At 32.0% G+C, this 24,719-nt stretch overlaps 1 protein-coding gene and 1 pseudogene across 2 annotated transcripts in view; one reads left to right on the forward strand and one right to left on the reverse strand.

Moving 5' to 3' along the window:
• Positions 1–24,719, reverse strand: part of NCAM2 (neural cell adhesion molecule 2) — a 514,069-nt gene that overhangs the window by 160,027 nt on the left and 329,323 nt on the right. For both annotated transcript variants that reach the window (XM_032877992.1, XM_032877993.1), the window contains exons 6-8: positions 22,749–22,866; positions 10,833–10,993; positions 8,492–8,637 (exon numbers count right to left, since the gene is read on the reverse strand). In XM_032877992.1, the coding sequence (XP_032733883.1) occupies positions 8,492–8,637; positions 10,833–10,993; positions 22,749–22,866 (425 nt within the window). The remainder of the gene's footprint in view (positions 1–8,491; positions 8,638–10,832; positions 10,994–22,748; positions 22,867–24,719) is intronic.
• LOC116879663 lies at positions 6,415–6,514 on the forward strand (annotated as a pseudogene).

Here is a 24,719-nt window from a genome sequence, read left to right on the forward strand (position 1 = left end):
CTAACATGGTTCATGCAAACATAACAGCTCTTGGTAGTATTTGTTGATAGTTGTTAAATGAATTTGGGTAAGTGATAAAGAAAACATTAGTCATATAAAATCTTATCACTTTAAAGATTATTTTACTGCTTACATTTTATGAAATTTATCTTTTCAAGAATTCATATTTGCCTTAGAGTTAAAAAAAGAAAAACACAAGAAAAGGTTAATGTAATCTTCACATTTTAAATATAAAAGATCTAAGAATTTTCAACACTGAAAATTTCATGTGATTTTCATGTGATGTGAAACATTCACACCATTACCTTCTGCCTTTTATTAAAGGGATTTAAATAAATCATTTTTTAAAATGGGAAATTTCCCTAGGTCCAAAGCTGTACACGGACAATAAGGAATAATATCCTAAAGCATAAAACAATAATCTAATAATGAATACATTTATGTAATAATAAATATATGCTGAGATATTTAAATTGTTATAAAATTTAAAACATCATGTTTTGTTCAAGTAGTTGTATGACAGACTGCCTATCTTTATTATTGCCAGAAATCCCTTTGACCCGGTATTTTAGTCTGCAAGAGCATTTCAAGTATCGCCCGGATCACAGTGCCTAAATACATGGAGAAAATTGTTCACCATTTCTGCGCTATTAAAATAGAAAGAAACATTTCAGTACAACTATGTCTTCAGTACATGTATGTGCAAAGCTAAATGTTAAACTATTCATGCTTAGTAATTTTTTAATCTTAAATTTCATTTTAAATAAATCGTTGTGAAGTAACAAAAAGCAATATGGACTTAAAATACGAAAATTAATGTAGAATCAGGTTGCTCTCTTGGACACAGACACAGTTTTCAAAATGAATATAAAAGAACAGAAAATCCTATTATTTTAATCACAAAGTTTTGAACTGGTTTAAACTCAGACCATGACTAGAATGTGATGTTTCACTTCAGCAAAAATAGGAAGAAATTGTTTTTGAGGTTAACCACTCTGCTTTATGTATTGAGTTTATTGGCATCATTTGGAAAGGACCATTTGGTATTAAGGACTGAAACTAAATGAGTTTCTGTTACTATGATCTGTAATCTCTTTAGCCTTTCATTAATAATGAAACACATTTATTTACTGGAAGGAAGTGCCTGGTCCCATCAATAGGAGGACAGAGAATGGCTTTCTGTACTAATCTAAATATGTTTGAATGTGCTACAGTGCCCAAAATTTCATAAATTTTGTAGCATGATAATTCAAAGTATGTTTGAAAAGCAGTTATTTTATAAGTATGATCTGTGTATATGCTATAGCTGTACATAGCTCTTTAAATTGTTTACTAATTGAAATTATTTACTAATTTACAGCTATAAGAGCTATCCACAGAGTAAGATATGTAAAAGAATAATTTGCATGCTAGCTTTAATATGACTTTGGAAAACAATTATTTTATAGTTTTATATTTATTTAATGATATTTAAAAGTATAATTAGTATATTGATTCTACTGGTATTTTGGGGCAGGATTAGAATAAACTGAAAACTAATTCATTTTAAAAAACTATATAACAGGAAACACATGACTACAAAAGAGAGGATGTCAATCACAGAATGACAATTATCATATGGTTTCACTCACATCTGGAATTTAAGAAACAAAACAAAGGATCATAGGGTTAGGAAGGGAAAACTGAATGAGAAGAAATCAGAGAGGGAAACAAACCATGAGAAACTCTTGATTCTGGGAAACAAACAGGGTTGCTGGAGGGGAGGTAGGTGGGAGGATGAGTAACTGGGTGATGGGCGTTAAGGAGGGCATGTGATGTGATGAGCACTGGGTATTATATACAACTGATGAATCAGTGAACACTACATCTGAAACTAATGATGTACTATACATTGGCTAATTGAATTTAAATTTAAAAAAAGGAAAAAGTGAGGAAGCTGTCAAATGACTGAAGCTTGAGAAATTCTGCTTTAAGATAGTTATAACTTATTGCTACACATTTTAAATACTTCTTATTCAATGTAGGGTGGGATTAATTTCCAGTAGAGGAAGGCCTATAATTTACTATGCAGGACAAGTACAACAGGAGTAAAATAATTATAGATTCTCTATCTTAAAAGAGTAGATAAGTGGCACATGTGAGATGTCATCTCCCAGACAAAATTATAAGCACTTTGTAATTATTATATAAAACATTCTATTCATATAGGCAGGTTTGCATGCTGTTATATTTACCATTTTGTAAGAATTCTAGAAGTAAAAATCACTCCCCGTAGATCTTTTTACTTCCACTTACTCTTAAAATAACAAGTAACAATATTTCTTTAAACATGTTTAAAAGACACTGGGTTTATCAGATGACTATGAAATCCTAGTGTGGAAAATTTATGGACAAGGCACTGTGAAGTAACTTTGCTTTGTGGAGTGTGGCATTTTTTTTCCCTCGCATTTTAATGACCTGTTTAGCCTTTCTTACAATGTGAAAGAGTCTATTTAGAATCAATATGTATCACTATGTAATGTGGGAGGTCTACATGGGCCCAAAAGAAGGCAAAAAATGAATCATTTCCTAGAGAGGAAAATTTGGGGGTAGGGGAGAAGACAGAGCGGAAAGAAATCTGTGATATTTCATGTCTCATAAGAAGAAGGACCAGCCTTTCTTTAGCATTAGAGTCTATCCTCACCCAGGATAGAAAGTTTGAGCCCTCATCTACGCTTCCCTGCAGGGATGGAAATTGACAGCAAACATACAGTGAGTGAGATGAATACTCAAATGCAGATGCTGGACACTGTCAGCTTCCTCGAGGAATGTGATACATAGTTACAAGATCCGGAAATGATATTGCTAGAGGTGATTTTATAGTAAATTCTACATACAGTTATGTCATGGAAGCACAATCTGTAACAACTGTTACACCATCCTACTGTTCTTGTGTTATTCATACAGAACATATGACCATGCTCAAAGAATTTATCTGGTTCCCTTTGTGACAGCAGTCATCAACAGGGAATCTATATGATCATTTTTTCATGCATAAAATATCTGAAGACTGGATATATCCAAAGACAAGAGAAAATAACACTTTTAAAATGTTTGATTTGTGTCTAGGATATTGTTATATGGACTTTCATTTCATCTTCAGAAACTTTTTTCAGGGCTATCTTATTATCCTGATTTAGACATGCAAAAACTGAGGTCAGATATAAGAAGTAATATAGTGAGTGATACACCAAAGTGTCAAAAGGACAAAGTGACAGAATTAGGATTAAATGTTGACTTGTGTGACGTTTTGCATGACTTCCAATACCTATAATCTTACATATACTAACATTTATTAATAAGAATGATAAGAAGGAATGATCTAAAGAAACTGGTTCAAAATAGATGACAGATATTAATGCCAGGCACTCTGTCAAACACAGAAACTTAATCTTACATAATTGGTAGATCAACTCTGTGAAAGAAGTAGGGTTTTTTTAATTTTTTTAATTTTTTAAAATATTTTATTCATTTATTTGACAGAGAGAGAGATCACAAGTAGGCAGAGAGGCAGGCAGAGAAAGAGGAGGAAGCAGGCTCCCAGCTGAGCAGAGAGCCCGATGTGGGACTCGATCCCAGGACCCTGCGCTCATGACCTGAGCAGAAGCCAGAGGCCTAACCCACTGAGCCACCCAGGCGCCCCAGGGTTTTTTTTTAAATAAAGATTTTAGTATAAAAAATTAGATTGCTTAGTTTCTTAATTAAAAAAACAATTTATAACTTTCAATTCATGGCTATTTTATATTCTAAAACAGTAGCTTTGGTTTTGTCCTAAACTTTATTACATAACATTTAAATATTATTAAGATTATATGTATAGTATCCATTTAACGAAGAAGCTAGGGATTTCTGATTTTTATAAACAATTGTATTTTAAGATGACTCCAAAATAAAGTGCTAATATTAATCTGTAAGTGTAATGAATTTCTGGATAACCCTGGTAAATCAATATTTTTAGAGAGAATCATAAATAATACTTAAATTGCAGTAAACTGTCTAGAAATTTTCAATAAATGGGTAACTAAAAGTGAAAAAGGTGAAATTTCTTTAACAATAAAATGATGAACAAAATGTTATTTTGAAATAACAATGGATACTAAGAAAGTATTTTTGAAGCAAGTGAATACTCGTTTTCTTACATATTATACATATTTCTGAAATTTTCTGAAGTTGTTAAAATTTCATACACTATTTTAAATATAGATAAGATGCATTATAGTGGGTTGGATGAAACAGTCATGAGTTTAAATGTATTTAAGGACCCCACTTTTTGTTGTGACTTCTGAAGGATGCCATATTATGCAAAGATATTTTATGGTATACTAATATACATAGTTCAATTGTTCTACAAAACTATGGATACAGAAAACATACACATGTGATCACAGTTGAAGTGCCTTGTGATGTCCCCTTTGCTGAGCCTCTGCAAATTCCTGATCCACAAAATCATGAACAAAAGAAAATGGCTGTTTTGTTCCACTTTGTTTTGGGGCCATTTAGCATGCAGTAAGAATATCAGAAGTTAAGTTGTGAAAATGTATATACAGTGCTTATTAAGATGTTATTAACATAAGGCTCTTTTGGGCAGTAAACACTTCTCATGGATTCCTAACATTTATTCCATGGGAAGGGAGCTAGTGAACATACCAGTTCTGGACTTTCCAACTCCTTAATTACTCTTCCCCATAAGAACCAGGCAGATGTTTGATGGGTAAGTAACTATGAGGGTATCATACTGATCATACTGAATATGTTTTTCTTAGCTTCTCTCTTCTTTTATTTTCAGAAAGGACCTTCCTGTAGAGACCCGAGGTTCTCCCTTGCTTTCAGCCATGATGGTAACCTTGACAGTGATATCTACTCTCTCACAGTGGGGGGCTACAAGGTCTAATGCTACTCAGGACTGTGCTGGGTAAGTCTATCTAATTCTCTGGTTCGGTATAAGAACATTCACTTACCTGCTGGTTTAAGTCACATGACATTTTATCTATATTTATTTTTTTTGTCTTAACTAGTGATTGAAAATTTAGGTAAGGAAAGGGGATATTATTAATTGAGACCCCATCCTTTGAAAATCTACACTGATGAACATATGTGCTAAGTGCACTGCCATATTTTGGGATTAAGTTTTTAGTATGAGCACACTACACTGATGCTATTTCACTATGGGCTACAGAATGAGCAGTTTCATCAAAACATTGATAGTGTATACATGATGGGAAGTTTTGATTTGTTTTGTTCCATATTTTCCAAGCCTCTATCAGGTGCCAAGTAATCTGTTAAGAGCACTTTTCTGTTGACAGGATTAGATGTTAAATTTCATATGACTTAGAGAATTATTTTCCAGAGTATGGCCTGAAGTCAATCCATGTGATACCAACCTTATGAGTTTATTAAATAGGTACTTCTGGGTCCTGTATCAGACATACTAAATCAACATCAGGGAGTGGGATTCTAGAAGGTGCATTTTAACAGGCTCTCCAAGTGATTCTTGCGGAAAATATAATCTCATGCTTTCCATGACAAGAGATATGATCTGAATATATTCCGTGATAGTGTTTAATCAAACCTCAGGTACCAGACTTTGTGGAGTCTATTAACAACTAGAATTTATTCAGAATAACAAACAAGATAAACTATGCCTTAAAAATTATGTAATATGACAAATAATATAACAAAGATAAAATAAAGTTTATTGAATATTTACAAAATGTAAAGGGTTAGGACTACTTCCAGATTTATTCTACCTTTAATGGAAGTAAATGTTATTATCCACATTTTAAAGATGAAGAAACTCATATTAATAAGAGTTCAGATAATACTGGCAGATGGCAGAGCTGAGATTCAAACCAGGTATGTCTTACTTCAAAGCTCAGGTCAACCATTCAGTTTTTGAATTTTAGTTGTTGAAGAAACTAGTAATGAGAAATGAGGCTTACTATGCAGAAAATAAGATATGAATCAAAATAATTTAGGAGAAATGTCATGATAGGAAGTGAATAACCTTCATTTCTTTACCCACTGGATAGAAGTTACATTTGGAAAAACAAAAGCATATATGGTTTTCTATAATTGTTTTGTAGAAAATAAACCAAATAAAAAATAAAAAGAGTATTTTAATAGAGATGATTCTTTTCAAACAAAACTAGTTGATTATTCTTCATAACTACTAGAGAAGAAATTTCTTAATATAGTTTTGGGTGGCCTAGGGTTTACAATAGAAAAAAATGTCACAGCCTTCTGGTCACTTGATAACTTTTCATAATAAAATAACTGGATATAATGCATCTCTCATTTTTGGTATACACATAAGGAAACATCCGTTAAATGAAGGGTAAACACTATTTTAAGGTGAGAATTTTCAGGTGCTGGCTTGCTCACTTTGGCAGAACATATACTAAAATTGGAATGATACAGAGAAGATAAGTAAGACCCCTGCATAGGGATGACATGCAAATTCCTGTCCCATACTTTGAAGTAACTTCACATCAAATTGATCAACAGCTACTAGTGAAAAAAAAAAAAAAGACAAGAACTTTTAGGAATTTTACAGTGGTCAAGAATATAAGGAAAGCATGAGTTAGGAATATGAAGGTATAATTAATAAGAGCTTGTAGACATGAAAATCATTATTCTTGAGAGATCTAAAGAAATGTACTAAATTGGCAGGAAAACAATTACCTACAGTCTTTTATATCTATTTTTTTATAATTTAAAATAATTTTATGGAAATATAACTCCTTTCAGATTTGACAATTGTGCCTTAATAATATTTAGGATTTTCTGTTAAGAAAATGTTAAAGCAAAGTCTGTATGGTTTCTCTGGGTTTCCAGAAGATATTTTATAAATTTGATTTTTAATTTGTATATATAAAATAAGTATATCAAAATATTTTAACTATTACCAAAAAAGATATACTCTCTTAAAAATGCCATCATGAGGAGGAAATGAAGCAAAGTATGATATATAGATATATATATAGGAATACATATCATGTATATCTTATATAGATGTATATGATACATACATATATACATATATATGTGGATACAATTCTTACAAAGAATAAATAGTAAATAGCTAGGGAGATGGCTGTTTTGTCAATTTATGGAGTTAGCATGTTGTTCAAAACTACATGATGAGTTGGAGGGATAGAAACTGTCTTTAAGATAAATTGGTTTCAAATTTTAAGGTACTTAAATTGTAGAAATCACTGTCTTTTGAAGGACTTGATTTAAATTAATGAAAAGCTTAAAGGAGTTTCTCTCCTTTATATTAATATTAATATAAGAAATATTTCTTAATATTAATATTAAGAAAAGATATTGGTAAGCTTAATCTTACCCTCTTTTACACATGTGAAATGTCAATTCATTTTATCACTAATTCACTATCTTTTTCTTTCTGTTTCACTTTGTCCATACTTTGGAGTTTTGTGTGAATAATTATTAAAAAGAGCAATAATGAAAATCTATTATTAATTAGTAATGTAAATGTATTCTGGTGACAGGTCGCCCATTTACATGCGACTGACAATTACCAAAGTACTGTATTTTGTTCTGTTTGTGTTTATTTCTCTTTATTAGATTCTAAATTACATGAAAGCAAACCTAACTGTTGAAACACAACCCAGATACTCACCAGTGTGACTGGGGTCGCGTCAAACCCTGTGAGAAAACTCCAGGAGATGGAGGGCAAGAGTCTTCCTGGGCCCAGAATAAACATGGGAGGATCCCTGGAGTGTTTTCATGTCCTCCTTGAGATAGATCTGATAAGTGTGGAGAATCTCTAACTTGCTCCTGTCATTTAAAGCTAAGAGATAATCCCTGTTGTTCATTTGTCTCACTTGATTGCCTGCACGTAAATCACATCTCGCATGTAGCCAACACCCTGCACATAAATCTATATCTTGTTTGTCATCGGATCTTGTGGAAGGTATAAAAGAAGTGATTGTAAGAAATAAAGACGTCTACTGATCATCAGTCAGTAGTCCCCCCATCATTTCAGCTCTCATCACCAGGATCCCCACCTCGTGAAGGTGACACCTAACTTTGCACTGCACAAGACAATTCTAAAGAGTAAAGAGTTAATGATGACAGCAGAATTTGGTCAACTGGGATGACTCTCATTTTCACAGCATGAGGTGGGGAGCTAAAATTGCAATAACTTATAAATTCCATGTATGCCAAATTCCCTGTAAGAAAACTTAAGAATATCAACAACCTAAAATTTTGTGACATAATGAAAAACATCTTTAAATATTACACTTTCACTTTTTTCTCCACTAATTTTCGGGCTGAGTGTGGTAGCATTACCTTTTGAAAAATTCAACCATTTCTTGCATTCCTACAAGTTACTTGGTAAACCGAAGTCCAATGTGAGATTTAGTAATGTGCAAAACTCTGAAAATACAATGGTATTGAAAATCACTATATATTGAGATCCTTTTACCTTATCTCCTTCAGAAAATGTGATGCCATCTACTGCTCTTTTCCAAGTGATTTCTGGTATAGGCTCCCCTTCTGCTTCACATGTAAGTGTGACTTGACCATTCTCATACGTAGTCTCATTTTTAAGCTGTATTATGTGAGGCTGTACTGTAAAGAATATATACATTACTCAATCTGTATGGGAGGAAAATATCACTATTCAGACTTAAAAGCCGCAGTGGGCACTTAAGTTCACATTAGTACAGTATAGAATTACTAAGATTTTAACAGTTACAGCAGCACACTTTGCATTAAAGGAGTGCCAAGAGACTCACAAAGTACAGGGGGAAAAGCTTTAGAAAATAATTCTCATCGATTATCATAAAAAAAAATTTGAAGTGGCTTAAAAGCCAACATACAAATTATAATTCCTTTTGAAACTTTGTAATTTCAAAAGACCTTTATTTTTCCCTCTCTTAAATCTACAAAATTAAAATTTCCTCTTTTAAAGCCACATGGTGATTTTAAGTTTATGTGTGTGTAAGTGTTCATGTGTAACATCTGCTTATTTAGTGATTATCTCTTAAGTTTTAAAAATAATTCCGCCCAAGAAGGAAAATGATGATTGTATCTTGAATATGTAGTAAGTAAAATTATGCACAATATTTAAAATATTTATGAAGTAAGTATATATGTGTTAGATTCTTACATTATGCCAATTAACTTATTTTTTACTTCAGTTTATTTTAACAAAATTTTAGGCATTGTAACTAATCATTTCATTGTAATTATGACTTCAGTAATGAGAGAAAACATTATGTCTGCTAATTTAAATTATCATTATATTAAAAATATGTCCATCCACAAATTTGCATGATACCACAGATCTTTACAATTATAAAATCAGTATTATCTGCATTTCTTAAATTTTTACATGGTAGAACTTAAAAGGGATGAAAGCCAGCACATGGTATTTCAGAAAAGTAACACTTTATTTAATCTTTAAATGCAACTGATCATGGGATATAAATAAATTGCTTTTCATCTTGGAAACTTAGTTTTCAAATATTGGAAATATGGAATGTATAATTTTTAACAATTCAGTGTTTATTCCATTGACTTTAATGGATTTAGTTGGATTTCTACTATATATATTCGATTTTGTTTCAAGCACAATGCAAATTTGTTTAGTGTTACTATAAAAAAGTGATTACAACAGTGATGTAGCATATCATGAAGTATTTTCCATTTGAAAAGATGAAAATATTAGAATCTTTCTTTTATCTCTTTGTTCTCACTCACTGCCATCTTAATAAAAAAATGATTAGTATTTCATAATGGCTCTCTGATGTAAATTGAGAATATCTACTCTTTAGGATTATCTCAGAAACTATTATTAGTAATTAATAATTTTTTATACTGAGTCATATTTATTTAGTGTAGGTTCTAAAGAGAACAATCTTGTTAAGTGGTGAATACTGTTAGAATAAGTTAACAACTTTTTATGATTTCTAACAATTTTAAGTTTATTTACTCTTTTCTTTACATGAACTATGGTCCTTCTTACTCTCACAGAATTTTCCTTCCTTTCTTCCCACTTCCTCTTTTTGTTGTGAAAGAATTTTGATAACAGTGTTTTGAAAAATGGAGAAAACATATTAAATGTTATTAATGCATATAATTTTGTGTTGTGCTTTTTAAAGACAATGACATATTCCAAATACACAAGTAAAACTGGTTTTCTTCTTACAAACATAATGGAAGCTAAATCAATTAAAAAAAAACAAACACCTTACTCCTTATCCACTTTCTGTAAGTTCCCCAAAGAAAACAATACAGCTTTTGGTAAATATGAAAGATATTCATATTATATACCCTTTTAATAGAATGAAGAAAAGTAATTTCTTATGGTTACAGGTCAATATTTCCTAATTTTAGCTTACAGATGTGTTGTTCTGAAGTATATTAAAAGTAAAACTAATCTCAACATGTGTCACATAAAGATTTATGAAGACCAACCTATATATATATATATATATATATATATATATGTATATGTATGTATATATATATATGTAAATATAAATGATCCATAAGTTATAACAGATCCCAGTTATGTGTAATTTAAAGGAATTTTCTTCCATCTTCTGTTATTAGTCATCCAATATTTTATAAGAATATACATTCATATTTCATGTAATTCCTCAAATAATTCTATCTGGTAGCTGCAATGCTAAAATATGTTTCAGATGAGAAAACAGATTTAATTTTAGAAAGTTAATGACATATAAGTGACAGAGTAGAATTTGACTCAGACTTCCCTCTAGATATCATAATTTTAACCACTATGCTATAATACTTACCAAAGACCTGGAGAAATGCCTGCTTTTCATCTTCTCCTGCTTTATTTGTGGCCCTGCAGATATAAGGACCCCCATCACTATTAATTATGTTCCTGACAGTGAGTTCTGTATTGCTTCCCTTCAGTATGTACTTTTCATTTTCTTCAATGAACTTGCCATTCCTAAAGAAGAAAGCAGAGGTTGATCTTCATAAATCTGACTTCATAACTCAGGAGGAGATTGTATTCAATTTTTTGATCGGTAGTTGTCAATCATTACATGGATTTGGATAGACAAAGCTATATTCCAATCACAAGTATACTTTTAGTAATCCAGTAAAATTCAAGTTACTAGATATTGAAATTATAATTGAAAATTGCTTAAACTCAGAATCAAGAATAATATTTGAGCTATGTTGAAATCTTAACACTGATCTTAGGCAAAATAAGCACATTGGTTCAATTTTTACTTTATTAGCAAAAAAAAAAATTGTGCTGCTGATTTTAATTCCATATACACTTTTTTGTATCGGTGAGTCAACACATATTTATTTGCTAGGTACCTAGGATACATTTAAGAGACTTTCTATGGAAACATCCTCTATAGCAGTTTCAAAATAAACTCAATTTAAATATTTTACCAATTTATATTGCAAATAATCACTACCAATAAGAGGGTAAAATGAAACAATTATGGGCAAATGCAGTTAGAGAAATTATCCTGAGTATGATGATTTAATTCATTATTCATTCTTAAATATGTTTCCTCTTAAACATAAATAATTTTCAATATTTTCCAAGTTCTTTCTGAGTTGAAACAGTCTTCACTCTCCTCCATTTCCAGTTTTTGTTATCTATTTAAAAAAGTCTTTCAAACTTTTTCTATAACTTACAGTAAGAAATGTCTTAAACATACTTAAATCTTAAGTAATTTCTACAATTCTCCTTAATATATGTGAAACCTTCTTATACTGTCTATTCCCTTCTGTTCTAGTTTATTTACATTTCCTTTTCCTCCTTCTCTTTTTCTTTCTCCTTTAGTTTTCCTTCTATTTCTTATAATGGTATTTTGAAGGACTGAATTGATTGTAAGGCCCACTAATGTAAAACGTTTAGGATCTGTCCTTAGGGGATGGGATATATATTTGTCCACACAAGTTTAAATTTAAAAAAAAGAAAAGAAAAAAATCTTTGAAACAATTATAACAAATATTTCCTAGAATGAGAGAGAACATTTCTTCAATACCCTAAATGATCTTTCCAGTGAATTCTGGTTTCACTTTCCAGAAAGCATTGGCACATATCCTAATATAATACTTATCCTTCTATGGCTCATTTAATATCCACTTTTCCCATTTCTATTGACATCTCTAAAGATATCATGAAATGTACAAAAATTGCATGAGAGTGGAGTGCAAAAGTAGTCTATAAAATATTAATACTACCTATATAGTATTTCTCTGTATTTTTTAATATTCTTTTCATATTTTTATTAATCTAAAATTTATAACATCCAAAAATAATGTTTCAACAACTTTGTCAAGAATATAATGTATAAGTAGAATTTTCATAGCAATTAGTGATACAATATATTTCTTACTCTAATCATTAGAAAGTAATAATTTGTAGGACAACAACAATAACAATAATAATAATACTCTAGAAGTTTAAGCAACTTATGGCCTATAAGACACTTTCCTTATATATTCAACTTGGCTCAAAACTCACAATTAGCTCATATGTCCATTGTCCTTCTTACCTTCATTCACATATTAGAGAACTAAAATTGTAAATATGATTTTCCTACCCCTGAAATCATAGATGAAGAAAATTAGATTTACATAGTAATATAAGCAGTAGATTAACTAAATTCTAATGTTCTTTCTGACAAAGAGAGTTATTTTCCTACCTCATTTGGAATATCATGCCAAATGTTTGAAGTATAGGAAATGAGTGAGACCTGGCTACCTATCATGAAGAATTTGTAACATGATTGGCATTAAGAGCAGTAACTGAAGATAAGATAGAACCCATTAATGAATTTATCATAACTTTTTTTGTGTTAGGTAGGGACAAGGAGGGATATACTATAGTAGGACAGAAGGAAAAAGATGATGGGTAAAATACTCCAGAAATTTTCATGGGGAAAAAAAAAGTATGATTTGGGATCTGAAGTGAATGGGGAGATCGTGAAGAGATTTAGAGGAAATCTGTGTGTAAAGACTATCGTTCCTTCAAAAGCTCAATTTAAAGATATCAGCAAGAGATATAACCAAAGTAATAGCTCTTTAACACCACTCTCCTAATAAACTTGTGATATAGAATACACTTGCTATTAATCACACTCTACTTCTGAGGAATCCCATGTCTGAAAAAGATTCCCAAAGAATTCTGATGGAATTCTGTAAGCCTATACTTTAAAATGTAAACCACTTCTCTAAGTACCCCTTTTCTAGGCATGAGAAAATAAGGATTAGAATCAGGGAATTAGTGGAGATAATAAAGAAGAGAGGATAGTTCCACTTTTAAGCATAATGGAGTAACAGGGACCATATCTACCCTCCCATTGTAAAGAGCAAACAATAGGCACTGATTAATTAACAGTTTTTAAACACTAATAAAAAAGTAGCTCATAATAGTGACCTCTTAAGACCACCATAGCTTACTATGTGAGGAGAGTTTCAAGTCTGTAGCTTGTAGGGGGAGAACCCAAGCACAGCCAGGCAGAGTTCTCAGTTGGAGGAGGTTAAAGTAGATAGAATTTGTGAACCAGATAATATAAGAAAAGACAACTGTACAAGAAAGAGGGAAGAGAGATATGCAGTGTATCTCCAACCAATCTTTAACTACTGATTTGTGACTCCATGCCAAAAAGGCTTTCCCAACATAGGCAAAGAACCACTGGAAAAGATAAAACACAGCAATCCCAGAACCAGGAATAATTTGCTTCTCAGTCACTCAGGGTAAAAAGACCTAAAATGCAGGACATTAAGTCACCTCCTTAGAAGAATATTGCTTCAATAATGGAACCAAGCTGACCCCAGGATGAAGCTTGCTCTGGATCCACTAAAAGAATCTAAAATCAATCCTCAGATGATCAAACACATCCCAAGTTACCTCCTACATCTAAAAACAGAGTAAGAGTACAAGACTATCCAGTACTCCAAAACATAAAATCATTAATACCTGGCACTCAATCAAAAATTACCAGGCTAGTATATAAGTAGGAAAATATGACACATAACAAGGAGAAAATTCAATAAATTAGAAAGATCCAGAAATGACACAGATGATAGAAATGGAGAAAAGATTGTTAAAATAACTATTAGAATATATTCTATATATTCAAGAAAGTAAAAATGAGCTATAAGCTTGTAAGAGGAAAGAGAAAGTCCTCTATCATAGAATGTATAATAAATATTGAGTAAATGGAGGGGAAGTTCAAGATGGTGGTGTAGGAAGATCCTGAACTCAACTCCTCCCATGGACACACCAAATCTTCAGCTATGCAAGGATCAATTCCCCTTGAAAAATACAGGAAAACTAGCTTAAGAGTTTCTCCACAACAAAGGATAAAGGATTGAGACAGGTAAGAGAAGCAGAAATATAATCTTGCCAAAATTCCTACTGTCAACATGGCAAATCACAATTTGGAGGAACATCACAAATTTGGAGTTTCTCCCTGAGGAGTGAGAGGCTTGTACCCCATATCAGGCACCCCAACCCTTGGGGTTGACACTGGAGAGATGAACACCCAAAATATCTGATTCTACAAAGCAAAAGGGATTATATGTTAGAGATCCAAAAGGCTGTGAGAAATGAAAAGGTTGCTTTTAAAGGTCTTACAGACTTACCCCAGGAATCTCAAAACAAAACAATAAAGGTAGTTTGGAAAGCACAGTTCTATATGCAGTGGATATTCGTTAGCATGTGCTGGAGACACAGGTGTCTGGTAGAACATTTTCCAGGGGAAAAGATGCTGGTGGCACCATTTGTGCATTCTCATTCAACCTTGCTAGTACTGTAGGGCTTGCCCCACATAGCCCTGTAGTAGCTGTAATCCTATAGCCCTGATGCAGCTGCCTGATTTGCCCTTTCCACAAGCTCTGGTGGCCCTACTATTGCCAGTGAGCTCCCTCCTATCTTGGGGTCCTTCTGGGTTCCCCCATAGCCTCTCTGAAGGCAGCAGGCTCACCCTGCCCACATGCTATATCTTCCTGCACCCCACTATGCCAACCTGTTCATTCCACACTTGTACTCTCACCAGTTAAGAATAAATCAGACTGTGTAGGTAAACACAAAGTTCAAGAGACATCCAAGAATTAGGGCAAGGTTGAACAAAAAGTTTCATCACCTACACAAGGCCACTCCTTCTAGAATGGGAAAGATAGCTATTGTACCTCATACACAGAAACAGAAATATAAAGAAAAACAAAATGAGAAAACAAGAATATATGCCCCCCAAAAAAGAACAACATAAAATCCAGAAAAGGAAAAAAAAATCCTTGTTGAAATGGAGATAAGTAATTTACCTGACAAAGAGTTCAAAGTAGTGGTCATAAAGATGCTTACTGAATTGGAAAAAGAATGGATGAACACGGTAAGAACATCAAATAGACAGAAAATATAACAAAGTATCAAACAGAAGTCATGCAGGTGAAGAATAGAAAAACTGACCTGAAAAAAAAAAATACACTAAAGAATTTCAACCACAGCTTGCATGAAGCAGAACAGATCAGCAACCTGGAAGACAGGACAGTGGAACTCACCCAAAAGGAACAACAACAATAGTAACAAAAATAATTTTACAAAGTGAAGATAGCTTATGGGACATTTGGAACAACATCAAGTGGAATAACATTCACATTATAGGGTCCCAGAAGGAGAAGAGAAAGAGAAAGGGACAAAAAACTTATTTGAAGAAATAATAGCTGACAACTTAACCAACCTAGGGAAGGAAATAGACATCCAATTCCAGGAAGCACAGATAGTTCCAAAAAAGATGAACCCAAAGAGCTACACAGCATAACACATTATAATTCAAATGTCAAAGTTAAAGAAAAAGAGAAAATATTAAAGGCAGCAAGAGAATAACTTGGTACATATAAAGAAATCCCATTAGACTATCAGCTGATTTTTCAGCATAAACTCTGTAAGCCACAAGAGAATGGCATGGTGCATTCAAAGTGCTAAAAGGAAAACTTCCTACCAGTAGTATTCTACCCAGCAAGGCTATCCTTCAGAATAAATGACAGACAGAGTTTTCTAGATAAGCAAAAGCTAAAGGATTTCACACCACTACACCAGCCTTGCAAGAAATGTTAAAGGTACTTCCTCAAGCTAAAGTACTAGCTAATAATAAGAAAACATATGAAAGTAAATACCTGACAGGAAAAGGCAAATATATTAAGGAGCAGATTAACCACTTAAAATTTTAAAATGAAGTTTAAAAGACAAAGGTAGTAAAACAAACTAAAACTACAATAATTTGTTAAGGTATACACAAAATAAAAAGATATATGACATCAGAAACATAAAACATGTGGTAGGGGAGAAAAAATCTAGAGTCTTTAATATGTATTCAAAATTTACAATGCTCACAAGTTAAAATAAACTGCTATACAGACAGTCTGTTATATGTGTGCTTCACAAAGCAAAAACCTGTATAGTAGATGCACAAAAGATAATGGGAAAAGAATCTTAACATAACACTAAAAAATGGTATGAAACCACAAGGGAAAAGAGCAAGAGAAGAAAGGAAGAAAGAGGAGCTACAAACCATCCAGAAAACTATTAACAAAATGGCACTATGTACATACCTATCAATAATTACTTTAAATGCATATGGACTAAATTCTCCAATCAAAAAGACGTATAATGGGTGAATGGATAAAACAAGACCTATTGATATGTTCCCTATAAGAGACCCAATTCAGATCTTAGGGCACAGAGAGATTTAAAGTGAAGGGATAGAAAAAGCTATTCCATGCAAATGAAAATGAAAACAAAGCTAGCATAGCTGTACTTATATCAGACAAAATGATCACTTTAAAACAAAACAAATATAATATAAAGACAAGGAAGGGCATTATGTAATGATAAAAGGGTCATTCAAAAAAGAAGATACAATGTTTATATATAATTATGCACCCAAAATAGGAGCACCGAAATATATATAGCAAGTATTAACAGACCTAAAGGCAGAAATTGACAACACAATAGTAGTAGAGGAATTTAATACTTCATTTACACCAATAGATCTATCATCCAGACAGAAAATCAATAAGAAAACATTGGCCTTACACAACACATTAGACCAGATGGACATTATATATATATATATATATATATATATATATATATACAGAGCACTCCATCGAAAATCAGCAGAATACACATTCTTCTCAAGTGTGCATGGAATATTCTCCACGATAAGTGGCATTTGGCCAAAAACAAGTCTCAATAAATTTAAGAAGACTGAAATCATAGCAAGCATCTTTTCTTATCACAATGATAGGAAAATAGAAATCAACTACAAAAAGAAAACTGGAAAAATCCCATAGAAAAAAAAAGAAATCTTGCCATTTCTAACATCACAAATGGACCCTAAAAGTATTATGCTAAATGACATAAATAGACAGTAACAGATGAATACCGTATGATTTTACTTGCATGTAAAACCTAAAGAACAAAAAGGCTGAACAAACACAACAATCTCCTGGATACTGACAATGGACTGGTGGGTGTCAAAGGGGAAGGCAGTTAGTGGATGGGTGAAATGGGTGAAGAGAAATCATTGTATGGTGACTGATGGTAATTAGACTTATAGTTGTTATCACATTGTAATGTATCAGAAAATCAAATTATTATGATGTATACCTGAAACTAATAATACCTTATACCAATTTTGCCTCAAAAATAAAGTCCTTCATCAAACTTATAGAGATAAAAAATAGAATGATGAAATATACTCTGGTAAATTTGAGAGCAGTTTAATATTGCTAAAGAAAAAAATCAATAATTTGAAAATATAGCAATATATTTTAATAAACTTAAAGACATAAAATTTGAAAACAGAAAAAAGAACTCAAAATTCTATCTGGTATCATTTTATTCCTAAACAACTTCTTTAATAATGTTTATAATACTGACATTGATAAATGTTTAAACACATAACAGAGCTTCAAAAGACATGGAATAAAGCAGAGAGAACTGAGAACAGAAAGAGATAATAGTTGTAAAATCAGTAAGGATATAGAAGATGTGAATAATACTAATCACCCAGCTGACCTATTTGATATTTAGAGACTACTCCATATGATAGTGGAATATCTATCTATTTATCTATCTCTGTATAGATATATACACATATACACATACATGTATTTTGTCAAGTGCAAACAGAACATTTGAAAATATTATAAAGTGAGACCTAATAAATTTAAGTAAATTGATATCATACAAAGTATGTTTTCTAACAATTAAGGAATTTAGTTTTAAATTAGTAGCAGAAATACATATGAAATATACCCAAATATTTGGAAAAAAATCAGCAACATTCTAAATAACCAATGTCAAAAGTAATGTTACAAGAATTGATACAGAGGGACAATTGTATCCTGATATTTATAGCAGCAAAATCAACAATAGCCAAATTATTGGCTATTGAAAGAACCCAGATGTCCATAGTCTTATGAAAGGATAGAGTAATTGGATAAAGAAATAGTACAATGGAATATTACTCAGCCATCAAAATGAAATTTTGTATTTTTCAATGATGTGGATGGAATTAGAGTATGCGATGCTAAGGGAGATAAATCAGAGAAAAACAAATACCATATGATATCACTCATAGATAGAATTTAAAACACAAAGCAGATGAACATAGGGAGGTAAAGGAGAGAGAGAGGCAATCCACAAAAGAGACTCTTAATTACAGGGAATAAACTGAAGGTTGCTAGAGGGGCGGTGAGGGGAAATCGGTTAAATGGGTGATGGATATTAAGGAGGTATCTTGCTGTCATGAGCCCTGGCTATTATATATGAGTGATGAATCTCTAAAATTCTATACCTAAAACTAATATTACACCATATGTTAACTAACTGTAATGTAAATAAAACTTGAAACAAACAAGAGAACATTACAAGAAAAAAAAATTAAATACTTGAATAAGGGGTGCCTGGGTGGCTCAGTCAGTTAAAGGCCTGCCTTTAGCTCCGATCATGATCTCAGGGTCTTGGAACCAAACCCTGCATCAGGATCTGCACTCAACAGGGAGCCTGTTTCTCCCTCTCCCTCTGCTCCTCCCCCAACTTGCATTCATGCACGCTCTCTCTTTTTCTAATAAATAAATAAAATCTTTTAAAAATATATTTGAACTGGACAAAAATGGAACTGTGACATATTAAAATTAGTACAGTGCAATTAAAGCATTGTTAAAGGGAAAAATGAATGCTTATATTAGAAAAATATAAATGATTGAAATCAATGATGTATGTATCCACTTTGAGCCACTAAAAATAGAAGAGAATATTAAACAAAAAGTAAAAAAAAGGAAGACAAAAATAAAAATAAGAGCAGAAATCAATGAATTAGAAAATAGAAAAACAAGAAGAAAATAAGTGAAACAAAAGCTGATCATTGAAAAGATCGTTCTTTTCATAAACATTTTTCTAGACTGATCGGGATGAAAAAAGAGCAGAACAAATAACCAGTGACCAGGTTATCAGAATGAGAGAGGAAGGATCAATATAGATAATGCACAAATTTTAAGTATAATAAGAAAATACTGTAAATGACTATATGCTAGTAAAAACAACTGAAATGAAATGGACAAATTGCTGGAAAGATAGATATCACCAGAGACCACTAAAGTCAAAGATATTACTGGGATAAACCTAGATCTATGAAAGAACTCGAATTTGTAGTTAAACCTTTACACAAGTCTTAGCATAGGCTGTTTCACTGGAAAATTTTCCAAATATTTAAGAAAAAAATAATAAGCATTATAATTACACATTGTATATACACATATATAAATATGACATATATAAATGTCAAAATAAAAACTAATTTTAATTTTTTCTATGTTATTACCATATACTCCCATTCTGCTTTTATACATTAAATATCTAGAGAATGGAACAATTATTTGTACCATTAAAGGGATGAGACAAATGCTATATGAAGATGTAAAGATAAAAAATACAGATTTAAATGACTTACTATATTAACCTATGAATTTGACTTATTCTAGCCTGTATGATAATTATGTATCCACTTAAATATGAGAATTTTGAACAAATGTTGAACTTTAAGACAGAAATCTAAACAGAAGGAAGTCTCCCTAGAAAGATAAAATGATGAGAATGAGATTCTAGAACAATATTTGTTCATTGTAATGAATGATCTAAGAGCTTTTCTGTGCTGCAATTAGATGTAATATTGACTCTTAAGGGTACACACCAGAAACCAGAAGTCTCAGAGATACATGATCATTATCTGGGGTGAATATGTTCATGTTTGATTTGTAATCCTTTGGAAAATACCAACAGTATGTCACAAAGGAATTAATGTTTGCAAAGAACATCTATTTACCTTATTTGAAGAAATATCTTGTTTATTGCTATGTGCTGTATTAAATGGATAAGAGTTTGAAAGGAGCAGAATATCAGTAAGTGCTCAGGAATTAATAGAAAAAAAGGGAATTGGGTTGTAATTATTCTTCTTGAAAAAGTTTTTTAAAAAATCTAATCCTCACTATGGCTAATTTTTGTCAATACAAATATATTTCTACTAATTGTTTTCTTGTGATTATTCTTAAACTATTTGGTTCATGAAGTATAGAAGAGATTCTGTAAATATCTGTAGTTATGCCTGAGTGGTAACCAGAATTAGTAACTAAGATGCATTTTTAAGATTGTCCATTTGTAAAATTTAATTGTCTCCTTTTTAACAGTTAGAGCCACAACCCAAAAGAATGAAATATATTGAAACTGGACCATTCCCTTATACCATACACAGAGATAAACTCAAAATGGATGAAAGACCTCAATGTGAGACAAGAATCCATGAAAATCCTAGAGGAGAACAAAGGCAATTACCTCTTCGATATTGGCCACAATAAATTCCTTTGAGACATGTCTCCAAAGACAAGTGAAACAAAAGCAAAAATGAACTTTCAGAACTTCATCAAGTTAAAAAGGTTGGACACAGCAAGGGGAACAGTCAATAAAACTAAGAGGCAGCCCATGGGATGGGAGAAGATATTTGCAAATAACATTACAGATAAAGGGCTGATATCCAAGATCTATAAAGATATATAAAGAACATCTCAAAATTAACACTCAAAAAACTAATAATCCAGTCAAAAAATGAGCAGAAGACATAAACAGACACTTCTCCAAAAAAGACATACAAATGGCTAACAAACATATGAAAAAATGTTAAACATCACTAGCCATCAGGGAAATACAAATCAAAACCACAATAAGATACTACCTTACAACAGTTAGAATGGGAAAAACTAACAAAACAGGAAACAACAAATGTTGGCAAGGATGTGGAGAAAGGGGAACCCTCTTACACTGTTGGTGGGAATGAAGCTTGGTACAGCCACTCTGGAAAACAGTATGGAGTTTCCTCAGGATGTTAAGAATAGAGCTACCCTATGACCTGGCAATTGCATTACTGGGCATTTATCCCAAAGATACAGACATAGTGAAAAGAAGGGGCATGTGCACCCCAATGTTCATAGCAGCAATGTTCACAATAGCCAAACTGTGGAAGGAGCTGAGATGCCCTTCAACAGATGAATGGTATATAAACACAACGGAATATTATTCAGCCATCAGAAACGATGAATACCCACCATTTGCATCAACATGGATGGAACTGGAGGGGATTATGCTAAGTGAAGTAAGTCAAGCAGAGAAAGACAACATATGGTATCACTCATATGTGGAACATAAACAATAGCATGGAGGACCATAGTAGAAGGGAGGGAAATCCAAAGGGGGAGAAGTCAGAGAGGGAAATTAGCCATGAGAGACTCCGGACCCCAAGAAACAATCTGGGGGTTTCAGAGTGGGAGGTAGTGGGGGGAGGGGGTAACAGGATGATGGGTATTGAGGATGGCATGTGCTGTGATGAGCACTGGGTGTTATACTTAAGTAACGAACCACTGAACACTACATCAAAAACTATACAGTGGCTAACTGAACATAATAAAAAACATGGACAGAATCAAATTAGTATTAAATAATTAGAGACAAAATATTTAATAATATAAGTCAATTAATAAAAAGCTGATGAAAAATTTTTAAAAAGAATGAAATATGTTGATATCTGTTTGATGTTAATAGAAATCAAGTAACATTTAAAAATTCTGTAGAAATATATAAAAGTAAACTGTCAAGGAACAGATTTAGAATAGAGAGTTTATTCTTTTGATGAAGTAAATTTTTAAAAAATGACACTACATTTATGGAAATTTAACTGTACATAATTAGCTTTTTTCCTGAATAATATGGTACATAAATAAAACATACAATTACATTTTAATATTTTAATAAAATATGATTTTTATATACACACAGTGGTGATGCTATTAATACTAGCATTCCTATTTCTAGATACTCTCTAGAAGTAACATTAACGTGCTTGAATTAGTCATGGGCTTCTGGGCACACTTTGGCCAGAAACATGCCTTATACAAAGAATAACCAGCTGATTAGTGGGCCTTTGACTTGGGTTAATTCACTCTGTTAATCTCTTTAACAATTTAATCTAACCAATTTAACTGAAAACAAAACCACCACAATCTTTTAATAAAATTTTAAAGAATGCCTTTATTCTTGATAAAATAAGATCAGAAATTTTCTTCCATGACATTGATTCTGGATACAAGCCAGAAGGATGTACACGTATAACACCTACCTGTACCAGGAGATGGAGGGCTCAGGGGAGCCAGAGGCCCTGCAAGATAACGTCATCTCTTCTCCTCTCTCTGCTGTGGCATTAAAGGATTTCTGAGGCATTGTGATTGCTGGCGGCACTGAAAAAAGACATAAACATAGATTAAATAGAGATAAAAAACATTTCATCAACACCATTGAGACTTCCTTAGAACTATTTAGTTTTTGTTGTTGTCATTCTTAAAATGCTAAGCTTTAGAACTTGATCACTTACTTCTGTACTTACATCAACAAGATGGACTTGGTTGCACAGTAAAATGACTTTAAGACCACTGACCTGCATTCCAATGTACAATAATTAAATAATACACACCTGTGTTATTTTACCATTTTAACCCATCAATTAAGACTAAACGAGAAACTAGACATTTTAACAAATTTATATGTATACTTTTATGAAATATTTCTCACAGAAAAACAGACAATGCCACCCTGACTGACAGCAACACTGAGATCTACTTGGAGCATAAATGGATTTCCTATTTGGGTCTTCATCAGCATATGTAATTCTATAAGCAATCATTCACTGCTTCAAGACAAGGCTTTCAAATTAGGTGTCAAACGATAATGTTCTTTCTGATTAACTGCACTTAATTTCTTCACACAACTATAGAACATTTTATGAAGAGAAACTGCTCAAGCCATAGAGAGTATGAAATAGATTTTCATGAACAATTCAATTTTAAAATTAAGCTTCCCCAATTTCTAACTAATTACATTGCAAAAACCATATATGCTGCACATTTGGACATGTTGAAACTGTTACTGAAATGTACCATTTGCAATAAATAAATCAATAGTATCCATAATAGATGCTAAATATCAAAGCACAGCATAAATTTTTATTTTAATGCACACTTTAATGATTTTCAATTGAATCTGACAAAATGATATTCCTAAAATTAATTATATTAATAGAATTGTTTTTTATACATCCTAAACAACATGACCAGACAGGCATTTAGAAGTGTGACATTAATTAAATATCTCCACAATAGCATTCAGGTCAGCATTAATGCTGTATTATTGTCATTGATGGTGGGGATAGGAATTGATATGTATCTTACCAATTAAGCACAATAAATCAAGTTTCTGACTTTATGAATTTAGATACAAGGGACATGATCTGACATGCTGTCTCTAAAGTAACATAGTAATTACAAGTATTACAGTAGGATGGACTGTTTTTGAGACATTAACTCTGCATTTTAAGTACACTAAAATTTGACTTTCTGTACCTTGTTTTACTTCTTTTGTAATTATAGAAAAGAAAACTTTAATCAAAATGTAATGCCTTTCATTTTGTTATAATAAATGTAGTTGCAATAGCACATGACTATTTTTTTATTACAACAATAAATATTTTAACCCATTAGATAATTACAATGTAAATGAACTCTTTAAAAAAAAATTCTCCATTTGGGTAAATTTCTATATTTGTGTAAATGGAAACATTTCAAAATGGGGAATCACATGCTCCAGTGCTTGTCCTACTATTTTTACTACTGAAACACATTATTTATTCTTTATCATAATTTTCTGTTCTGTAGTATAAACTGCATATGCTGGATGGTTTGTAAGAACTGACAAATCTTAATGTTTACAATTTATGATACAGTGACTCAGCTCATGAAATGTGCGTTCTTACTTAGAGTGTGGATTTGTCGAACAATATTACCATTGCATATTTATAGGGTAATTTGAAGAGTAATTCCGGAACTATTCTGAAGAATAATAGCATTCAAAACCTGCAGAGGTATTCACTAGCTCTGATGCCAGGATATTCAGGGAATTTGTAAGTCACTGATCAAACTATAGAGCATTTTTATATGTACTACCTCATTGGTTCTGGATTTGCTATTGAGGTGGAGTAAATAATTTTTTAAAAGATTTTATTTATTTATTTGACAGAGAGACAGAGAGAGAGGAGTGG

This window comes from Lontra canadensis, unplaced genomic scaffold (assembly GCF_010015895.1).
Source record: "Lontra canadensis isolate GAN:19392208 unplaced genomic scaffold, GSC_riverotter_1.0 scaffold62, whole genome shotgun sequence".
Classification (NCBI taxonomy): Eukaryota; Metazoa; Chordata; class Mammalia; order Carnivora; family Mustelidae; genus Lontra; species Lontra canadensis.